The sequence below is a fragment of the Mastomys coucha genome, unplaced genomic scaffold, assembly GCF_008632895.1.
Source record: "Mastomys coucha isolate ucsf_1 unplaced genomic scaffold, UCSF_Mcou_1 pScaffold14, whole genome shotgun sequence".
Lineage (NCBI taxonomy): Eukaryota > Metazoa > Chordata > Mammalia > Rodentia > Muridae > Mastomys > Mastomys coucha.
The window spans coordinates 4651802-4672892 of record NW_022196896.1 but is presented as its reverse complement, the minus strand read 5'-3'; the positions used below and the strand labels follow the sequence as shown (position 1 = coordinate 4672892).

General features: G+C 42.7%; 1 protein-coding gene and 1 pseudogene across 2 annotated transcripts in view; both read left to right on the top strand.

Annotated features, from left to right (window-relative positions):
- The first annotated feature begins 126 nt into the window (after positions 1 to 126).
- On the top strand, positions 127 to 443 carry LOC116088936 (annotated as a pseudogene).
- Positions 444 to 14574: 14131 nt separating this feature from the next.
- Positions 14575 to 21091, top strand: part of Srsf12 (serine and arginine rich splicing factor 12) — a 25913-nt gene continuing 19396 nt past the window's right edge. For both annotated transcript variants that reach the window (XM_031366427.1, XM_031366426.1), the window contains exon 1: positions 14575 to 14710. In XM_031366427.1, the coding sequence (XP_031222287.1) occupies positions 14646 to 14710 (65 nt within the window). In that variant the 5' untranslated portion in view covers positions 14575 to 14645. The remainder of the gene's footprint in view (positions 14711 to 21091) is intronic.

Here is a 21091-nt window from a genome sequence, read left to right as displayed (position 1 = left end):
GAACAGGTGTTATCACCAACAATGGGCTGGACTCTCTAGTACCAATTACTAATTAAGAAAATGTCTACTTTCTGCCATCTTGGCACCTGTGGAGGCCTGCTGGGAACAGGACTTCTAAAAGCAAGTATGTCTGGAAGGCTGTGGTGCAAGGCCATTTTTGCTGGCTTCAAGCAAGCTCTCCGGAACCAAAGAGAACACACGGCTCTTCTTAAAATTGAAGGCATTTATTCCCCGAGATGAAACTGAGTTCTACTTAGGCAAGAGATGTGCTTATGTGTACAAAGCCTCCTGGAGGCAAACCAAACAAAACCAGATTGATCTGGAGAAAAGTAACTCAGGCCCATGGAAACAGTGGTATGATTCGTGCCAAATTCCAAAGCTACCTTCCTACAAAGGCCATTGGACACAGAATCCCTGTGATGCTGTACCCATCCCGGTTTTAAACTAATGGAGAATAAATAAATAAAAGTAGATTTGTGTTCTTGTAAAAAAGAAGAAGAAGAAGAAGAAGAAGAAGAAGAAGGAGGAGGAGGAGGAGGAGGAGGAGGAGGAGGAGGAGGAGGAGGAGGAGGAGGAAAGAAGAAAGAAGAAAGTAGAAGGAAAAGAAAAATGTCCTACAGGCAGATCTCACGGAGACCTCTTCTCATTCAAGTGCCCTCCTTTCAGACAATGCTAGCTTGTGTCAGGTTGACATAAAACTAGCCAGCACAGTTTGTTACTACTTATTTTCAAGTTCTGTACAGACTTTCTCCAATGATCCACAAAAGGGAGGCAACTATTTCAAAGCCCTGGCTGCCCCCAAGCTCCGTGACTTCCAGCTCCCTTTGGCTTCCTTCTCTCTTGCCAAATGAGATTAGCTGCTCTGCTTGCCACAGCCATTCCTGGAAATGAGGGCAGCAAAGGTCTGTCCAGGGACAGGCCTCTCCTTTATGCTGATCCTCCATGACCAACACACAAACACTTGATTATGATATATAAGCTTTCTCTCCTAAAGGCCAAGAGTAGAGAACATCAGCTGCCCCTCACCCCATTGATACAATATAAAACCTGGCTGGAAACAGTGCAGAAAGGACATGTGACAGCTCTCAAACAATGTATAAGCCTTTAATACTCTTGCATTTGTTTATCATGTGTATGTGCATGCGTGTGTGTGTGTGTGTGTGATCATATAACTAAGTGCAGGCATGCACATGCTACAGAGCAGGCTAGAGGAAAACCTCCAGTGACTGGCTGTCCTTGTCTTCCACGTTACTTGAGACAGCTGTTCACTGCACCATCTGCTAGGCTAGCTGGTCCGTGAGCGATTCAGGGCCAACGTCATCAAATCAGAATCTTAAAACATTCTAGCAGAAAGCTAAGGAAGCCCACTGACACAATAGAGTCTTGGGAAGAGGAGTGTCCCCTCCAAAAGGCTTCCAAGTAAAAGAACAAGTGACAATGGAAAGGTAATAGCATCAAACTGGGGCTTACAAGCATCCTGCAGAAACAGACTGAGGTAAGGCTCGTTAGGGCACCCAGCTGAGTTCCCCATCCAGAGTGTCTCATATGGTGAGGCTTCCAAGTGAAGGAGCAAACTGCAGCCAGCAGAGAATACATCTGCAAATCTTGTGCTCACTGAGCAGGCGAAACAGCTCGGCAGGTCGCATGCTGCCAAGCATAACGCCTGGAGCTTGATTGCTCGGTGGTAGAGGATGGAACATAGAACATGTACACACCATACACACTCACACACACATACATATGCTCACATATCAACACATATACCCACACAAAATAGTTACTATTTTAGCTTAAGCAATGGCTGAGAATATTTAAATATCAAGGGTTACAGGTATAAATTATACCTGAGTCTGATTTTTTTATCCTTCACTGATGATATCAAAGGCCATGCACACAGTAGACAGGGGGAAAGACATACACACAGTAGGCAGAGGGGAGGCCATGCACACAGTAGGCAGGAAGAAAGCTATGCACACAGTAGACAGGGGGAGGCCGTGCACACAGTAGGCAGAAGGGAGGTCATGCACACAGTAGGAAGGGGAAGGCCATGCACACAGTAGGAAGAGGGAGGGAGGCTATGCACACAGTAGACACACTGCTGAGCTGCTTCCCAGTCCCCCAAGTCTGCATTTTCCAAACAATTTCTAACTTGTGTGTTCTCTATTAAGGAAGCAATAGGAGTTAGTAATCTTATTTTTGGTTTGGTTTGGGGTAGTTGTTTTGTTTTGGGAGGCTTTGAGGGGTTGATTTACCTTTTTGTTTGTTTGTTTGGTTGGTTTTGGTTTTGGTTTGGTTTGGTTTGGTTTTAGTTTAGGGACAGGGTTTCTCCGTGTAGCTCTGGCTGTCCTGGAACTCACTCTATAGACCAAACAGGCCTCTAAGTCAATCCTCCTGCCTCTCCTGAGTGTCACCAATGTTCAGCAGGAATTAAGAATCTTATCCTGACCAGATACAGCCAGTACCTCCTCACATAATTTTGGTTCCTTTTTTTCTTTTTTTTTTTTTTTTTTTTTTTTTTTTTTTTTTTTTTGGTTTTTCGAGACAGGGTTTCTCTGTATAGCCCTGGCTGTCCTGGAGCTCACCCTGTAGACCAGGCTGGCCTCGAACTCAGAAATCCACCTGCCTCTGCCTCCCAAGTGCTGGGATTAAAGGCGTGCGCCACCACGCCCGGCTCCTTTTTTTCTTTAATTTGAATTTGCATGGTAAATGTGTAGAGATTGCATAAAACAAGGTTAAGGACTTTTAAAGTGTACTCTGGATTTGGTTTATGGTGTGTCTGTATGTGTTTGTGTGCTGAACAAGCTTCCCGCCCACATTTTAACTCTTTGTCCTTCTTCTACCATCCCCATTATTTTTGTAATACTAGGAATTGAACCCAGGGCCTTATGCTAGACAAGCCTGCCTAGGCTGCATACTCAGTTTCATTTTCTTTCTCAATGTCTTTTTTTTAATTTTCTATTTTAAAAGATAATATTTGCCGGACAGTGGTGGCACATGCCTTGGGAGGGAGAGGCAGGCAGATTTTTGAGTTTGAGGCCAGCCCGGTCTACAGAGTGAGTTCCAGGACAGCCAGGGCTACACAGTGAAACCCTGTCTCAAAAAAAAATAATAATCATATTTCAAGACTTCCAGGTAAAATGGCAGACTTCCTCCATGTGATCCACCAGAGAAATGCCAGGATCAGAAAGAAAAAATGGACTCTATTCCAAAAAGAGGAAGAGACAGAAAGCTTCAGGAAACCCGCAAAAGTGACAGGACAGTTGGCAAGTGTGATGTTCAATGGGTAGTGCACCAGCAAGGAGAAAACTGAGCTGAGCACAACCCCAGTGTGCTCTCTAGGAGAGGAGGGAGCCTTATCCAAAAGCTGCACCAGGTGGTCCTGGTGGAAGGAGGCTGCCAGTCCCAGCTGTAAGACAAGCCTACAGCTCTCACTAGCCTCAAATCCAGTTGGTGGTCTTGTTGAAACAGTGACTCCTTCAGGCAGGATGGGCCAGCTGTTGGGAAATGGTTCTAATGCTTTGTCTTAATTTGGCTCCCAAAAGCTGCTTCCACACATTGAGGGTCCCTGCCCCGAGTTGGCTTTGATTGGTAATAAAGAATTGCCATATAGCCAACGGCTGGGCATGGAGACAAGGCGGGACTTATAGATTATGTGGACAAGGGACAGAGGGGAAGAACAGAGGAGAATCTCCATGATGGGGGAGCAAGGAGAACAGACTTAAAAGCCTGCGGACATGTAAGATTCTGGGAAAGTGGCCCTAGGGCCCACTCCCCCAATTATGTCAGGGGTAGCAAAGATGAAATATAGAATGCACTATTAAAAATTATTTAGAGATTCTGATGGAATACACACACGCCATGATAAGATTAGGAGGAGGGGAGAAATGGCTTCTTAGCAGGCTACAGATTTTGTCCAAGTCATGTGGGGATTTCTTCCTCAGATTTGGAACTATTCAAAGAGTTTGAGCTCAGAAGCTCTGGGAGCCCCTACTATGCAGAGACAACTGGCTGCTCTGAGGAAGACAGAGAGAGGCAGACAATAGAAGCTGCCTGCCTCCCACAGACAGATAAACAAAGACACATATATAGAAGGGAAGTTGAATGAAAAAATGCTTTAAAGAAAATTTGAAAAGGCTTATGCCAGGGCAAATACTCGGGGCCTTTTGAACATGGTATACACGGGAAATCTGGGATTGTGCAGCCTGGTATGACAAAAATAGAGCCTGGAAATAGGTTTATATGGTAAACAGAAGGGAATTTAATTAAAATTAAATACATAGATGAATAAATAATTGAGGCTTTTGCTCTTAAATTATAGATCAAAGAGCAGGGGATAAATGGAAAAAACTTATTTCAGACAGATAAAGAAACTTATGTTAATTCAAATTGCATAAAGAGAAGGGGACATATATACCCATGGAGATATTAATCTCCATAGAAGGGAGGATTTAAATATACATAGATAAATAATTGAGGCTTTTGATCTTAAATTATAGGTCAAAAAGTGTGGGATTGAGAGCCTAACCTATTTCAGATAATAGAAACGTAGCTTTGATCTCACTATTAAAAATTAATTATGTAAGAACAAAACAGGGATAGTGGAAGCGCATCATCTCAACAGATAATATTTGTTGAGATTGCTTTAATTGTTTTGAGTTGTTTTAATTACCAAATGAAGATTATAAGCTTGGTGGTATTTATGATATTAAAAATTCTCTGGAAGAGAGTTCAAGCTATTAATTTAATTCAGTCTATACCTTTAATAGTTTCCAGTTAATGGATCAAGGACATTTTGGGAGAGAGACTCTGTATTTATGTATTTTGGGAGAGAGGCTCTGTATTTATGTTGAAGGAAAGAAAATAGGCTTTGGACCCCTTCCAGAATGATATGGATCAGATATGACAGGGGACGATCCCCTGAAGATCTTAGCTACAGAGAAGACAAATTTGAGAAAATCAAACAGGACAGGTAACTTAATCTGCTGATTCCTTGACAGGGAAACAACCCAGTAACTGGCTTAGACATAAAGTGTCTCCAGCCAAAACTTCAGCTAAATTTAGACAATAAATCTTGTTGGTTATAAAATCCTTAAGATTTTGCCCTCCTTCATATGGCACTAAAGAAGATTTATTATAATTGGTTATTGATCAAATTAACTCATAAAAAGATAATTGTCTTTCACCTGCTCAAAGAAGGAACAAAATTTATCCTTAACTGATATGTGTACTTTGCACAATCCATACAAATACCTTAATAGTACCAAAATTTTGGTTATGAGATTCATATATTATAGAATATACAGCTTTGGCAAGATTCATCCTCAGGGATGCTGAAATGACCTACTGTTCCAGTCCCCTCCAGAGCTTGCTTCCAGAACAACTTCAGAAATTGCTGCTGATTCCCAATGGACTCGATTTATTTAACTTCTCAGACAGATACAGTCAGAACTTTAAGCATACAGAGACTGGATAACAGATGCCAAAGCTAGCTTTCTTAAGTCTAACCAAATTTTCTAATTTTCCTACCCCTCCCCACCCCTTTAAAGAATTTTTGTTTCTCCTATTCAGCAGAAAGAAATTATGGAGAGTCACCATCCCAATTCCTTAGGATGTCTGGTTATGGTTATTTTATAGATAGTTGTCATTTTGAAGGGATAATTTGGAAGCGGTCATAATTTTGAATAGGAAGAAAACAGATGGGATGGATTACTAACTTTACTCTTAAGCAAAGCTTATATGGCTACAAGCTTACATTGGTAGACATCTTTATAACTGTTATGCTTTATAGCTTTATATTTTATAACTTAACTTATAATGGTAGACGTTATTATAACTTTATAACAAACTGAAGTTATAATTTTACATTGGTACAGAATTTATAGATTAACCCAGATTTAAGGTTTTCATTGGTATAATTTCTAATATCGATACAAAATTAATATCATTATTTTTAGATAGGCATTGTGCCTATGCAACTTAAGTAAGAATACAAGACTTAGACCAGCCCTTCTACTAACTGCTATTACAAACTGTTTAGGATGATTAAGTAACACATGTTAAGGGCTAGATAGTAAACTCATGATTATATTAGATTCTGAGCTAATTATAGTAAGGTGATTTCTCTTAGCTATTTCTATTTAAATAGAAATAGCTAAGAGTGGTCAACGTTTAGCAATTCAGATATACTTTATATAGATAGTCTTCAAAAACATCAGAAATCCACAAAATATGACATTTAATATTAACTCATTACTAAAGATCATTGGACTAGAGACATGCCTGCTCCTGACAATACCCCTTTCTTGGTTCAAAGAAGAGACTGAACATCAAAAACTCCATATGGAGTTGCTCCAGTCTTGGCAAGATAGCCACTGGACAAAAATTGCCCTCGTCATCTACAGACAAAATTACTGTCCAGTAAAGGACACACAATATGGGATAGTCAACAGTTTAGTTTTGCCAAGACAAAGTAAACTAGTCCTTCATAGTTCCTCCTTCATTTCAAGGTCTGTCAGATGCTCTGACATTTTGAGTAATAGGGGATTTCTGACAGGGTTGAAGACTAGGTATAGTTTCATAATCAAACTCAAGTTGTTTAGCATTGAGAGAGATAGACAGATTTGAAAGAATGGTTTTCAGATGGTAATGCAAGCTAAAATCGCAACATAATTCAGATATAGAATTGTGAATTCTTTAAGTCAGGATCAATGACAGGGTACTTTATCAATGAACTGGATGTTAAGTATATATCATACTTTGTAATTTACAAAATTGTTATGGTTATGCAGAATTTTTGTCTGAGAGAAGTACTTTTTAAAAATTTGGAGGCTGGCGAGATGGCTCAGTGGTTAAGAGCACTGACTGCTCTTTGGAAGGTCCTAGTTCAGATCCCAGCAACCACATGGAGATCTGACACTCTCTCCTGCTGCATCTGAAGACAGCTGCAGTGAATTACGCTGGAGCAGGTGGGAGCAAGCGGGGCCAGCAGAGGTCCTGAGATAAACAGCAGCCATCTGTACAGCTACAGTGTACTCATACACATAAAATAAAAATAAAAATAAATAAATCTTTAAAAATTTGGACAGAGGGGCTGGAGAGATGGCTCAAGGGTTAAGAGCACTGACTGCTCTTCCAAAGGTCCTGAGTTCAAATCCCAGCAATCACATGGTGGCTCACAACCATCCATAATGAGATCTGATGCCCTCTTCTGGAGTGTCTGAAGACAGCTACAGTGTACTTACATATAATAAATAAATAAATAAATAAATAAATAAATAAATAAATAAATAAGTAAATAACTCTTTTTAAAAATTTTGGACAGAAAGGTGGAGATGTTAGAAAATGGTTGTAATGCTTTGTCTTAATTCCGCTCCCAAAAGCTGTGCTTCCAGATGTTGAGGGTTCCTGCCCCCAGCTTGCTTTTGATTGGTAATAAAGAATTGCCATACAGCCAATGGCTGAGCAGGAAGACAGAGGTGGGACTTTTAGATTACTCAGACAAGAGACCAAGGGGTAGAAGAACAGAGGAGAATCTCCATGATGGGGGAGCAAGGAGAACAGACTTAAAAACCTGCTGACATGTAAGATTCTGGGAAAGTGGTCCTAGGGTCCACTCCCCCGATTATGTCTGAGGTAACAGAGATGTAATATAGATTTTCAAAGATGTTAACTCAGAAGTACCAGAGGGGAGTGTGTGCTTGGCTGAGAGGAGGTTTAGAAGTGCCCAACCATTGAGCTAGTCAAGGCATACAAAATTAGCTGGCGTATATGTGTCTTTCATTTGGGAATTCAGAGAGCTCTGGTGGGTGGCTGGAGGCTTAATCACTCACTGGGAGGGAGCTCAAAGTGGTTCAACTAGTTCACCTCTACAATCAGTAGAGGAGAGGAGTTCCCAGACCTCTGTGGGCTGTGTCTGGTGTCATCCTGACATGAACTCTACTGTTTGAAACTGAGCTGCCCTAGGAATTTGAGATCAGGGAAGAGTTACCAGTGGGTCAGCCTGAATTCAACCTGCCTCAGACCTAGCATGACAGACAGCTCTGGGAGGAGGTTGTGACAAGCACATGAGTTGAATGTTCACAAGCTAAAAGGCACAAGCAAGAAACAGCTAGGCCCAGGCAGTGACATTACAGGGGTAAGTGACCCCTATCCCCAGTGTCCAAGAGCAGAGCTCATCAAAGGGCATTAATGTGGAGCTTGATAATTCTGCGCCTGAGATGTGTCACTGCCATGAGACTCACTGACATACAACTGAAGAATTCTGATGTTGCAACAGAGTGTTTAGGATCCTCAGCCACATGCCTCCAGCAGGGTGGTTAACTCTTAGAGGGTATTGAAAGAATGAAACTGGGGCTGTAGAGATGGCTCAGCAGTTAGGAGCACTGACTGCTCTTCCAAAGGTCCAGAGTTCAATTCCCACCAACCACATGGTAGCTTACAACCATCTGTAATGGGATCTGATGCCCTCTTCTTGTGTGTCTGAAGATGGCTACATTGTACTTACATAAAACAAATAATAATAATAATAATAATAATAATAATAATAATAATAATAAGAAGAAGAAGAAGAAGAAGAAGAAGAAGAAGAAGGAGAAGAAGAAACCAAGTCTACCTATTTAGATTTCAGAACAGTGGCTGTTTTCCACATTCCCAACACCTCTGAGAGGAACCTTCAAGCTAATTCATTATAACCTGGGGAATCTTAGGAATGTGGGAGAATCTGCCTGGCCTATACATTGCAAAGATAAGTATGGTCAGTAGAAGTTCTGTATGCAAGGAAGATAGCTCTTAGAGACATTGGACACTTGGCCAATAGAGATTCAACAACTGCATAAATCATGGGAAACATGAGAGTACACAACCTCAAATGACCCACCTCCCTGCATTCATCTAACACCCATCTTAAGGAAAAGCTATAGTGAAGTATGGTGGCACACGTCTTTAATGCCAGCACACAAAAGGCAGAAACAGGAGGATCCCTGTTCTTTTGAGGTGAGTCTGCTCTACATAGTAATTTCCAGGACAGCCAAGACTATATAGTGAGACCTTGTCTCAAAAATAGATAGACAGACAGACAGACAGATAGATAAAATTCAGTAATATTTACTCAAAAAACAAAATAACACATAATTTAGCAAGATATGATTTTACACAAAAGATGTCCAGCATCAGCTACAAGTTTACTGCTATCAGGGACAAAGTGGTATTTTCCTCTTCTGCTGTCATTGGTCTGTGATTTCTTCCTCAAGGAATCCTTTTGAGTCCAAGACACTCACAGAATCCCAGCTACCAATCCAAACACCAGGCAATGGGACAAAGGGTGAATAGAATTCCTTCCAGATGCTATTCCACACCTGTTCCATTTCTGTTCACATGTATTTGGCCAGAACAGTCAATTTGACACCTCTGCAAGGGAGGCTGAGAAATGAAGTCTCTTAGGATAGGTAGCGTGGGTACCCAACAGGCCCCATAAGCAGGTGGGCGAGTGGAGATGAACAAAGCAGAAAACTGGGAGTTAAGCACTTCCAAATACCTGAAAAATATGTAAGAAGGTCTAGACAGCTAGAGGTGCCTATACTTTTGAATACAGTAAATCAACTCTAAAGATTTGACAAATTAAGAAGGAACACCCACATCCAACACATTCAAGAGCTCAGTTCACATGAGGCAATACACTCATGGACTTCTGAAAGAGACTGACTTCCTGCTTAGGTTATCATAGAATGGGCCTTTACATACTTCCTACCCACAGCATAAGTGTAAAATTCATAAAAGAGGCAATCATATATTCTCCAACTGGGCTATATGAAATGGTGTCTTATAAACAAAGTGTTTGTGTGTGGGGAAAGGATTTCTAATTCATCCTGTCTACATCTCCTATCAGCTGGGGATATGGTCTGTGGTAGAGCATTAGACTGGCATCACAAGACCTCAGGCTCAATCCCTACTACTAAACACACCAAACAGCTCTACCAGCAACAACAAAACCAGCAAACAAAACCAAGCTATCCCCTTCCACGGCAAGGTTAGGACCTGGTTGGAGTACTTTAGGGCTGCTCACACTAGCGGAGGTTTACCGCCATCTGCTGGGGGAGCTGCAGCATTAATTCTTCAAATTACTACACAGGCTTCAAGGCACACACACACATCAAGAACAACTTAACCTTGCAATTAGTTATGGTTCTCTTCTGTGACACTCAAAACCAAAGCTAAATAATTAATCTGGCTAACTTATGCTAGTTTGATGTGTGTAGAGACACACATCTGTAAATCGGTATTTGAAGGGCCAAGACAGGACAGTATCAGAGTACAGGGCCAATCTGGATTATATAGCAGTTCAGTCTCTGCCTCTGCCTCTGCCTCTGTCTCTGTCTCTATCTGTGTGTGTCCCTCTTCCTCTCTCTCTCTCTCTCTCTCTCTCTCTCTCTCTCTCTCTCTCTCTCTCTCTCTCTCTCTCTCTCTCTCTCTTCCTCTCTCTGTGTGTGTCTTTTCTTCCCTCCCTCTCTCCTTTCTTCTCCCTTTCACCCCTTCTGTTTCATGATTTTTTGATAACGCTAATTAGATTCATTGAAGAAATAGGAGAAAAACTAGTTACCTTACACAGCCACATGCATTATATATATTATTATTATCTTACTTCAGAATAATAAACATGTAGCACTCAGTCTTGTAAACACCCTTGGCACCTTTTAAAATCAGGACTACTCCCAGTGCTAAAGTGCTTCTAAGCAAGCATGAGGACTGAGTTCCAGTACCCACATAAACACCCATGTACCTGCAATTCCAACACTGAAGAAGATTCCTGGAGCTTAATGACCAGCAAATCTAGCTGAATCAGTGAGCTCCAGGTGCTCTAAGAGACCATGTCTCAAAAAATAAGGTAGGAAATGATTGAGGAGGACACCTGACCTCTAGTCTCCACACACATGTGCCACAAACATGTAAAAACATGTAATACACACACATACATGGGATACTCTTAGATTTTAAACTTTACTAACTACCTAGAAATAATTTTCTCCTCTCATGCTCTATTTCCCAAAAGCTAGTGATGAAACTGAGGCTCAGTTTGGCCTGGTCCTGTATAATCACCTCCTTCCAGATAACCCTCCATCTGTGAAGGAAGCTCTTTATTAAGACCCAGTCTGTTCCAAGAGAAGGTGAAATTCTGACCTGTAGAGAAGCTCCTTATGTTCAGGAAGAGGACAGCTCAAGGCTTCAGGAAGTCCCTGAAACTGACCTGATATACAGAGGGCCCCTCCTCCTTATGCACATACAAGCTGTAAAGACTGCTGAGAGGCACTCTGGGACAAACTGAGCTGCCTGGAAGATGCTGAGATGACCAGCTGAGCTGCCCAGAAGATGCTGAGATGACCAACTGAGCTGCCCGGAAGATGCTGAGATGGCCAGCTGAGCTGCCTGGAAGATGCTGAGATGACCAGCTGAGTTGTCTGGAAGACGCTTTCCAATTTGTTGAGCTGCTTGTAAGTTGCTTAGTGAGCTAGTCTCAACTTTCCGGAGCTATTAAGGATAGCTTAATAGTGAGCCTTGGTAATGAAACTGTCTGAGTTACTTCTACTCCTGTCAGGAACCCCTCACCCATATTCCTGTAAGTAACCCTAACAAAACTCATCCATTTACCAAGCTGAACTTTGAGAGTATCTGTACTTTGGTCTGTTGTGAGTACATATTTGTTCACATACCCCCAGGAAGAGTGTCACACAACACAAGGTGGCTTATGGATGGGACTATAATCCTAGTACTCGAAGACTGAAGTAGAAGGGTTGCCATGAGTTCAAGGTCAGGTTGCTACATAGTGAGATCCAGGTCAGCATGGGCTACAGCTTAAAGACCTTGTTTCAACAACAACAATAAATTAGAGAGTTGTATTCTCCTGCAATCCAGGTTCTCTGGAGTGACAGAGTATAAGGTGGGCAGACAGTATACGGTGGGCAGGAACGTCTTGGCTAATCCTAGATTCCAAATAACGACCACTGCTCTCAGCCATTTTACCGAAGATGTGTCTGAGGAGTAAATACCCAAAATCAGATATCATTTCCTGTGTGCCTCTGCTTTCTTTTTTAATATTGTAATTACATGTTACTGATTTGTGCATGTGTATGCATGTGGCATGAGTATGCCACTTTGTACATGTGAAGCTAAGAGAACAGCTTTTGGAGTCTGTTCTCTCCTTCCCCATGTCGGTCCTTGGAATCTGTCTCAGGCTGTCAGGTTTGGTGGTAAGCACCTTTGTTTACTGATGCATCTCAACCTCACATCTGCTTTCAATATAGCATACACAATGATTTAAGAAGTTTGTCTATTAAGACAAGCTCTAACAATTGAAAGGGATTCTGACTTTTTCCTTTCCCCCAATATTCTTTATAGACCCGTAATTTATTTCTTCCTCCTCTCCCTCTTCCTCCTCGTGGACTGTTACAAAGCTGGTACTCAAACCCAAGGCCTCATGCTTACTAGTGCCATGCCACGGAGCTACACCCCAGCTCTGTGGCAGGGATTTCAATCACAACTTTTTTCTAAAGCATAATGGTGTGCGCCTGTAATTCCAGTGCTGCAGAGACTGATACAGGAGGATTACTGCACCTGCAAGCCTACCTGGGGCTACAACCATGAGTACTAAACCAGCCAATGCTGCATAATGAGACCCTGTCTCCAAGGGGAGAAAGGGTAAAAAAAAAAAAAGTAAAGTATCTAAATGAGAAAAGATACAATAGTGTCTTAAAATACTTTTAAAATAGAGGTCCTGTTTTGGGGAGAAAATAAGAAGCATGAAAGAGATCAAAAACTTTCAGCAGATCTCCCTACCCATGTTGTCACTCTAGGCTAATTTTTTATTCTTTTAATTTAAAAATGTTTCTAGTTTAATGGGGGAAAGAGGGTCACGCTTGTGTGACATGTGCTGGAGGAAGCTGCAGAGTGACTTCCACTCCACAACGCCACATGTATGTCTTCTCCCAAGGTGGCAACCCTCACTAAAACTGAAGATGTGGACCTCTCCATTTCTTCAGGGATTGCTGGCCAGTGAACTTCTGGGATTCACCTGTCTCCGACCTCACAATGCTGGGGTGCCAGGTGTGTGGCCATGCCCAGGATTTTTACACATGCTTGCTGGGAACTCTGACTCAGGAACTCATATTTGGCACTGTAAACACTCTTTTGTACTGAGCCTTCTTCCCAGTCACTAGGCTCAGTACACTCCTTCATATGCCTCTGAACTCTGTATAGTGTCAACAGATGCTTTGAAGAAATGATTCAACAAAGCAGTACTTTTTGGTTTTAAAGCCTAGAACTTTTGCTAAGTATGATTTTTTTTTTTTAAATCTAGGACACTGAGGGCTTTTAATCCAAACTCTTAGGAGTACCAAAAATAATAATAATAATAATAATAATAATAAAAATCAAAAGAGCAATAACACATAGCTATATCAGTTACTGAACATAGTTGCTTAAGACACTGACCAAGCTTAGTGCAGTATTCCTTTTTTCGAACTATTATTTTTATTGTATGTGTGAGTGTTTTGTTTACATGTATATATGTGCACTGCTTGTGTGCCTGACATCCTGGAACTGTAAGCCACCACGTTGATGCAGGGAAAGGAACCCGGGTCCACTGCAAGAGCAGCAAGTGCTCTTGACTGCTGAGCCTTCTCTCCAGCCCCCACCTCGAGCCCACCACAGTGTAAGATTATTTAGTCATCTGCACTTGAAAATGTTCCTGCCTCGGGCCCCCAAACAGAAAGCTGTTATGCTAAAAGAAGTATTTAGCTGCTTCAAAGCAGATCTGGAAATCGTGAGAGTAGACCTATGCATTATCAGTAATGACAGGTCTCACTTCCTTGGCTGACCTCCAGCTCCTCTATAGCAGATAACCTTTGAACTCTCTGCCATCACTCCCCACTCCCCCGCAGTCCTGAGATTATGGATTCCACCCCAGTCTCTGCTCAGGTACTGGAACAGTGGGTGCCTCCTGCAGGCCTGACAACCCAACCACTCTTCCACTGAGCTACACCCCAAGTCTTTTCAAGATAAATTTCATTAAGCCACCAAATGCGTGGCATTGTTAAGGCAGCCCCGCTAACCAATACACACAGTACTCTCAATTTTCCTACTATTAATCCCAGCCCACCACAAAAGGAATTCTAGGCCTGAGCAAACGAGGAAGCAAACAAAAGACCCCAGCCTACTCTCTGGTCTGGGTTTCTTTGATGCTTACCCTGTATTGTATTGCCTCGAGGCCTTTCTGCTTAAGCTACGGTACTGCAGCAGTTCTTCCCCAACGCCCGAGTTCAGTCGTTCTAACCTGAGGACAGAGTTGATCTCTTTAGGGGGAAGGCTGTGGCTAAGCGTGCATGCCCACAAGTGGCGTCCTGACCGTGCACATGGCTCTTTCGAAGCCCTGTCGTGAGACCTTTTCTGGGGCGGTTTGGGAGAGGCACGTGTCCCTAGGAGCACCTAGCTGGCCTGCAGCGGTGGGGGATCCGATCTAGTCCCTAGAGGCCCGGGCAGTGGCCAGGTCCGTGCTCGCGCGGCCGCGCAGGCCCCGCGCCCCCCGCCCGCGTCTGCGGCTGCGCGGCCGGCCCGGGAGGGGGCGCGGCGGGCGGCTGGGAGTGGGGCCCGCGAGCGGCATGTCTCGCTACACCAGGCCCCCAAACACCTCCCTGTTCGTCAGGAACGTCGCAGACGCCACCAGGTGAGTGAAGACGGGACCCCGCGGGTGTACGGGCCGGGGCGCCGGGGTGTCGGGGTGCGGGCTGGGCCGTGGATGCAACTGGGGTTGTCTGGATGTCGATGCCGCCCGGGTGCCCCGTGTGCGGAGCTGCAGGCTGTCGGGGTGCCATCCGGGTGTCCGGGTACCGGTCTTGTGTTGGGGTGCTGGCCGGGTGTTGGGAATGCTGTCCAGGCGTCGTAGGGGTGCCACTGCGGGCTGTCGGGGTGTCTGGGTTTTGGGATGCGGGTCAGGGGTTGGGGTGAGGTCGCGATGTCAAGGTGTCTGCCGGGTGTTAAGGTGCGGGCTGGGTGGCTTCGGCTGTGGTGGCAGTGCTGGCCCTGGCCCTGGTGTCGCTGCGCTCTGCAGGCGCCGCCCACTAACCTTCCTGAGGAACTGGGGCTGTCTCTTCCTCAGGATGCGCACCTTAGGCCTTGCAATTTCCTCTGCACTGTGCGGACATTGCTTATGGTTCAAATTTAAAATACAAAAGACTAGTCTTTTCGATTTATATGGTTTTCTTTGAGTCCTGGGAACAGTGTTAGGCTTCATCATGGTTTCAATTCTGAGTCTTTATTTCCTCCATCCCTCTTTGAAAATTCGGTCCAGATGGTCGCCAGGCTGAAGAAATGCGCCCCCCCCCCCGCGCCTTTTTTTCCATACAGCACGTTTTCCTTTAATAGGAGCCAGAGAGAATGGGAGGCGTGACATTAATAGACACCTTCATTTCATCAGAATTATTTAATCCTCCTTTCTAGTTCTGCGATCTTGTCCACCTAAGGAAAAGTTGAAGTTCAAGGGTTTTAAGGAGTTACCTGGACCTAAACAGGCACAAACGTACGCAGCTCTTCACTTGTTAGTTATTGGAGTAATCATAATGTATATTTGTTTTGGCTTGTTTTTTTTGTTTTGTTTTGTTTTGTTTTGTTTTGTTTTGAGAGAGTGTGTATCTAGTCCCGGCTGGCCTCAAATTCCCTACACAGGCAAATGACCTTGAACTTCTGATCCTGTTACTTTCACCTCCCTCCCAAGTTCTGGGATTACAGGTGAGCCCTACCACCAAGCTGATGACTTACTTTTAGGAGAATTAAGTACTTTAAATTTAATCACTGTAAATATATGTGTCACCACTATAGACTGTGAATTAATAGAATCTTAAAAGATGCCTGGGTTTTATGGTTCTTCTCTTAACCTGTTTATCAAGACACTATTACATAGGAAGCAAGTACATGAAAAACATTTAAACAACTTGAACAGTAAGCACAGGTCTTCATGGCATGTTTACAAAAGAAGCCCCAGAGATTCCCAACTCTCGTGGCCACAAGAGCAAGGCAGAGTAATACAGATGAGTGGAGGTACCAGTTTATAAGACGTAATAGAATGGTACAGACTGCAACAGATGAGCATATGCCATCTAATGGGAAGTCAGGTTGCCACTTTTTTCAGTTCTAGAGAATCAAACCCAGAGTCTGAACATGCTGGGCTCCCTACAGAGCTATAGTTACTGGAGCATTGATTCAGTTTTGTAGCCCAACCAGGCCGTGGGTTTTCCTCTTCCTACTTCAGCCTTCCCCACAGCTGTGATTATGAGCATGTTCCACCGCCCCCACAACCCCTGCCACAACTTGCATCAACTTACTTTCAAGAGAAGTAAAAAACCTGGACTTTTGTGTACATTGAATTTTAAAACGTTAGTATTACTGGTTATAGAAGAGGCCAGCATGGTGTCTCCATGAGTAAAGATGCAAGCCTAAGGATCTGAGTTCTATCCCTGGGACCTACACAGTGGAAGAAGAGAAAAACTCCCTCGAGTTGTCCTCTGACCTCACATAAGCCACATCCACACACACTATAACTAAATAAAGATGTATTGAGTTGAATAATGTGAATTCCCATTTTTGTAGATCTAGAAGCTATAAATTATGGGCTGTTCCGTACAGTTTTCAGATGTTCAAACATTGTGCATACTAAATAAAACACATCTGGGCATGTTGCTCAGTAGTAGATTGCTCACCTTAAATGCAGGAGGCCCTAAATTCCAAAAAGTGAAAGAAACAAATAGAAACGTGTCTTCATGTGACTACTAACCTTGGTCCAGGTAATCCTCCACCGAGTACAGAGACCGATAATTGAGAGCTAGAAATTCTATTTTCTGTTCTTTCATTGCTTTTTAGCTTGCCATCAGGAGGTAATCAGAACTGAGATTATCTTGTATTAAGAGAATAATAGTTTTTAGAATTTGCTAGTATTCATGGTGTGACAGATCCTATGTGAAGACCTTTGAATAAACCAGGGAGGTGGCTCAGCAGATTTAAGATACTGAGGCCAAGCAGGGCAATCTCAGCTCAATCCCCAAGGAAAAGAAGGCAGCGGATATGAATTCTTCATGTTATCCTTGAACTGCCACTTGAACATGTGGCATGTGTACCCCCACACAAACACACATGCAGAAAATAAATGTAATTTTTAGAAACTTTACATGTACTGTCTTATTTAGTTTTCACCATTCTGTATGTCTTAGTTAGGGTTACCATTACTGCGATAAAAGACCATGACCAAAACAACTTGGGGAGGAAAGGGTTTGTTTGGCTTACGCTTCCACATCACAGTTCATCATTGAAGGAAGTCAGGACAGGAACTCAAGCAGGGCAGGAACCTGGAGGCAGGAGTGATGCAGAGGCCATGGAGGGGTGCTGCTTACTGGCTTGCTCCACATGGTTTGCTTAGCCTACTTTCTTATAGCACCCAGGACCAACAGCCCAGGGGTGCCCCACCCACAATGGACTGGACTGTCCTACATCAATCACTAATTAAGTGATTAAAATAAATGCCCTACAGCTTACCCACAGCCCAATCCAATGGAGGTATTTTCTCAGTTTGAGGTTCCCTCCTTTCTGATGACTCTAGCTTGTGTCAAGTTGACATAAAACTAACCAATACATTGTATGTACTTTTAAGTTTTATTTCAGTTTTTGGAGATAGAATTTCATCATGCGGTGTAGGCTGCACTTAAACTCATGGCCATCCATCTGCTGTAGCCTCCTGAGACTATATGGTGTGAGCTTGTTTGCTTGATTGTTTTTAGAAAAGGAGTCATGGAGCCTGGGTCTGCTTGGAACGCTCTATATAGACAAGGAGAATATTGAACTTCTGATCTTTCTGTTCTCTGCGACTTTATTCAGTTTAGAGTCTGTGTATTCTCTATTAGCCCCATTTACAGATATGAGACTAAGGCTTATGAGGTTGTTCTAGTTAGGATTTCCACTGCTGTGAAGAGACACCATGACCAAGGCAACTCTTATAAGGAGCACATTTGGTTGGGGTTGGCTTACTGGTTCTGAGGTCCTGTGCATTATCATCATGGCAGGAAACAAGGCAGGCATGGCACTTGAGGAGCTGAAAGTTGTTCCGAAGGCAAACAGAAGACTGGCTTCCAGTGAGCTAGGAAGAGGGTCTCAAAGCCCGACAGTGACACACTTCCTCCAAGAAGGTCATACCTACTCCAACAAGGCCACACCTTCTAATAGTGCTATTTCCTGGACCAAGCACATTCAAACCACCGCAGAGGTTAAAGTAGCTTACCTAAAAATGGATAGGAGCTGAATGGTGTTGTAGCAGAGCCATCATAGAAAACCTGTATCAACAATTATTTGTACAATGTTTGTCTAAGTTAACTAGCAATATGTTACTTTGACACTTTTGTTAGCTGTGAAATATTGGTATACCTATGAAGAAAATAGTTATACATACAGTGTGATTTAAACTATGTAGAAATTGGATTTTAAATGTGTATTTAATTATATAATAAAGATATAAACTATATATATATGACTATATAATGACACTGGAAGCAGAGTGGTGGTACATCCCAGCACTTGGGAAACAGTAGGATCTAGAGTTCAGTCCCAGCTTAGGATATATAAGGCCCTGGTTTGTTTGTTTGTTTGTTTGTTTTTTGCTTGTTTGTTTTTTGGTATTGGGGAGTATGAGGGTAAGGCAGGGTCTTATTATAGATCCTTGATTGTTCTTATACGCTCATGATACCACACCTTTAAATATCTTGCCTCAAAACAAAAGAAAAAAGAGAGAAGATAAGAAAAAGAGAAAAAAATAAAATGAGATTGTAAAGAAATGTATTTGGCTGTTTTTTCTTTTTTCATGTGTTTTTTTAAAAGTGTGTCTGTATGAGGGGTCAGATGTATATGTATGGGGGGTGGATGTGTATATATGGGGAAGGGGTCTTCCTCTACTATTCTTTACCTTTTTATTTATTTTTTGTATTATTATTATTATTATTATTATTATTATTATTATTATTATTATTGGTTTTTTGAGACAGGGTTTCTCTATGTAGCCTTGGCTGTCCTGGAATTCACTCTGTAGACCAGGCTGGCCTCAAACTCAGAAATCCACCTGCCTCTGCCTCCCAAGTGCTGGGACTAAAGGTGTATGCCACCACTGCCTGGCATTACCTTTTTATTTTTAAAGGCAGGTTCTCTTACTGAACCCAGAGCTCACTAATTCAGCTAGCCTATCTGGTCAGCAAGCCCAGGGGTCCCATGTCATAGAGCAGGACTATTTTGGTTACTGTTCTATTGCTATAAAGAGAAACAACCAGTGCATCTTTTAAAAGAAAGCATTTAATTGGAAGCTTGGTTAGAGTTTCAGAGGTTATCCCATGGCCATTATGGTGCTGCCATGGCAGCAGGCAGGCAGGCAGGCAGGCAGGCAGGCAGGCAGGCAGGCATAGTAGTGTTGAAGCAGTACCTCAGAGCTTACATCCTGATCCACAAGCACCAGGCAAAGATAGTGAGACCTGGCCTGGTGTGGGCTTTGAAAAGCTCATCAGAGACATAGTTCCTCCAGCAAAGCTTCACTTCCTAATCCTTACTTAAACAGTCCACCAAGTGGGAACTAAACATTCGAATGCATAAGCCTGTGGGGGCCATTCTCACTAAGTTACCACAAGGCCTTTTATCTAATATATGAAAACATAGTTGGCTACATCCTTAACATTTTTGCCATATTGTGCTTATAGGCATAACTGTACAAGCAGGCTAGTTCTGGAGCATAACTAATAGCACTGGTAGTGACCTATAATGTTTTATGTGTAGGTGGACTGTGAAATCCCATTGGCTGGTAACTCAGAAAGAGGTAACCTACACTTGGTAATGAGGGTTTTATTTAGTAGTGTATGGTGTCTCTAGTTGGCATATCCCCTCCCCTGTTTTAGGGTAAATCCACTTAAACTCCTTTTATGGATGTGTATATTTTAGGGAATCCCACTGTAGTAGGTTTGCATACACCTTTGTCAGACAGCCTTTGGTGTTAATTACCCCTCCTCATGATCTCTCCTGCGCTGTGCCCCTCCCTTTCCCATCTAATCCTTCCTGTTCCATTTCCCTCCTTATTCCTTTATAAAATGATATTCTATTTCTCTTCCTTAAACTTCCTCTCCTCCTTCATAGCCCCTGACTAGTTACATAACCTCTGTTGGAATTCCAAGTGAATTACACATATCTAAAATTTCTAAGCTAATATCCATATATGAGAGAAAACATCTAATGCTTGCTCTCTGGGTCTGGATTACCTCACTCAGGATGATTGTTTCCCAGTCCATTTATTTATGGGCAAATTTCCTTTATCTTTTTTTCTCTTCTTGAAAATAGATTTCTTTTCTTCACATAATATATTCTGATTATGGTTTTCCCTTCTCTATTCCTAACAGCTCCTCTCCAATCAAGATCCATCCCCTATCTGTCTCTCATTGGAAAACAAGTAGGCTTCTGTAGTAATAGGTGTAATAATAAAATATAAGAAGACTTTGATAGTTTATACATGCTTGGCCCAAGGAGTGGGCACTCTTTGAAGGTGTGGCCTTGGTAGAGTAGGTGTGGCCTTGGTGGAGTAGGTGTGGCCTTATTGGAGTAGGTGTGTCACTGTGGGTGTAGGATATAAGATCCTCATCCTGGCTGCCTGGAAACAAGTATTCTGCTAGCAGCCTTCAGATGAAGATGTAGAGCTCTCAGCTCCTCCTGCACCATGCCTGCCTGGATGCTGCCATGTTCCCGCCTTGATGATAATGGACTGGACCTCTGAACCTGTAAGCCAGCCCCTATTAAATGTTGTCCTTATAAGACTTGCCTTGGTCATGGTGACTGTTCACAGCAGTAAAACCCTAATTAAGACAAAGATAAAACAAAAACTAATTTATTGGAATTGGACAAAACAAACAGAAGGAAAGGAGCCAAAAAGCCCTAATACAACGTTATGAGACAAGGATCTCCAAAGATGCCATAGAGTCCATTCTCTGTTGCCCATCCACTGCTGAGACTCAGGCCTACCCACAGAGTCCATTCTCTGTTG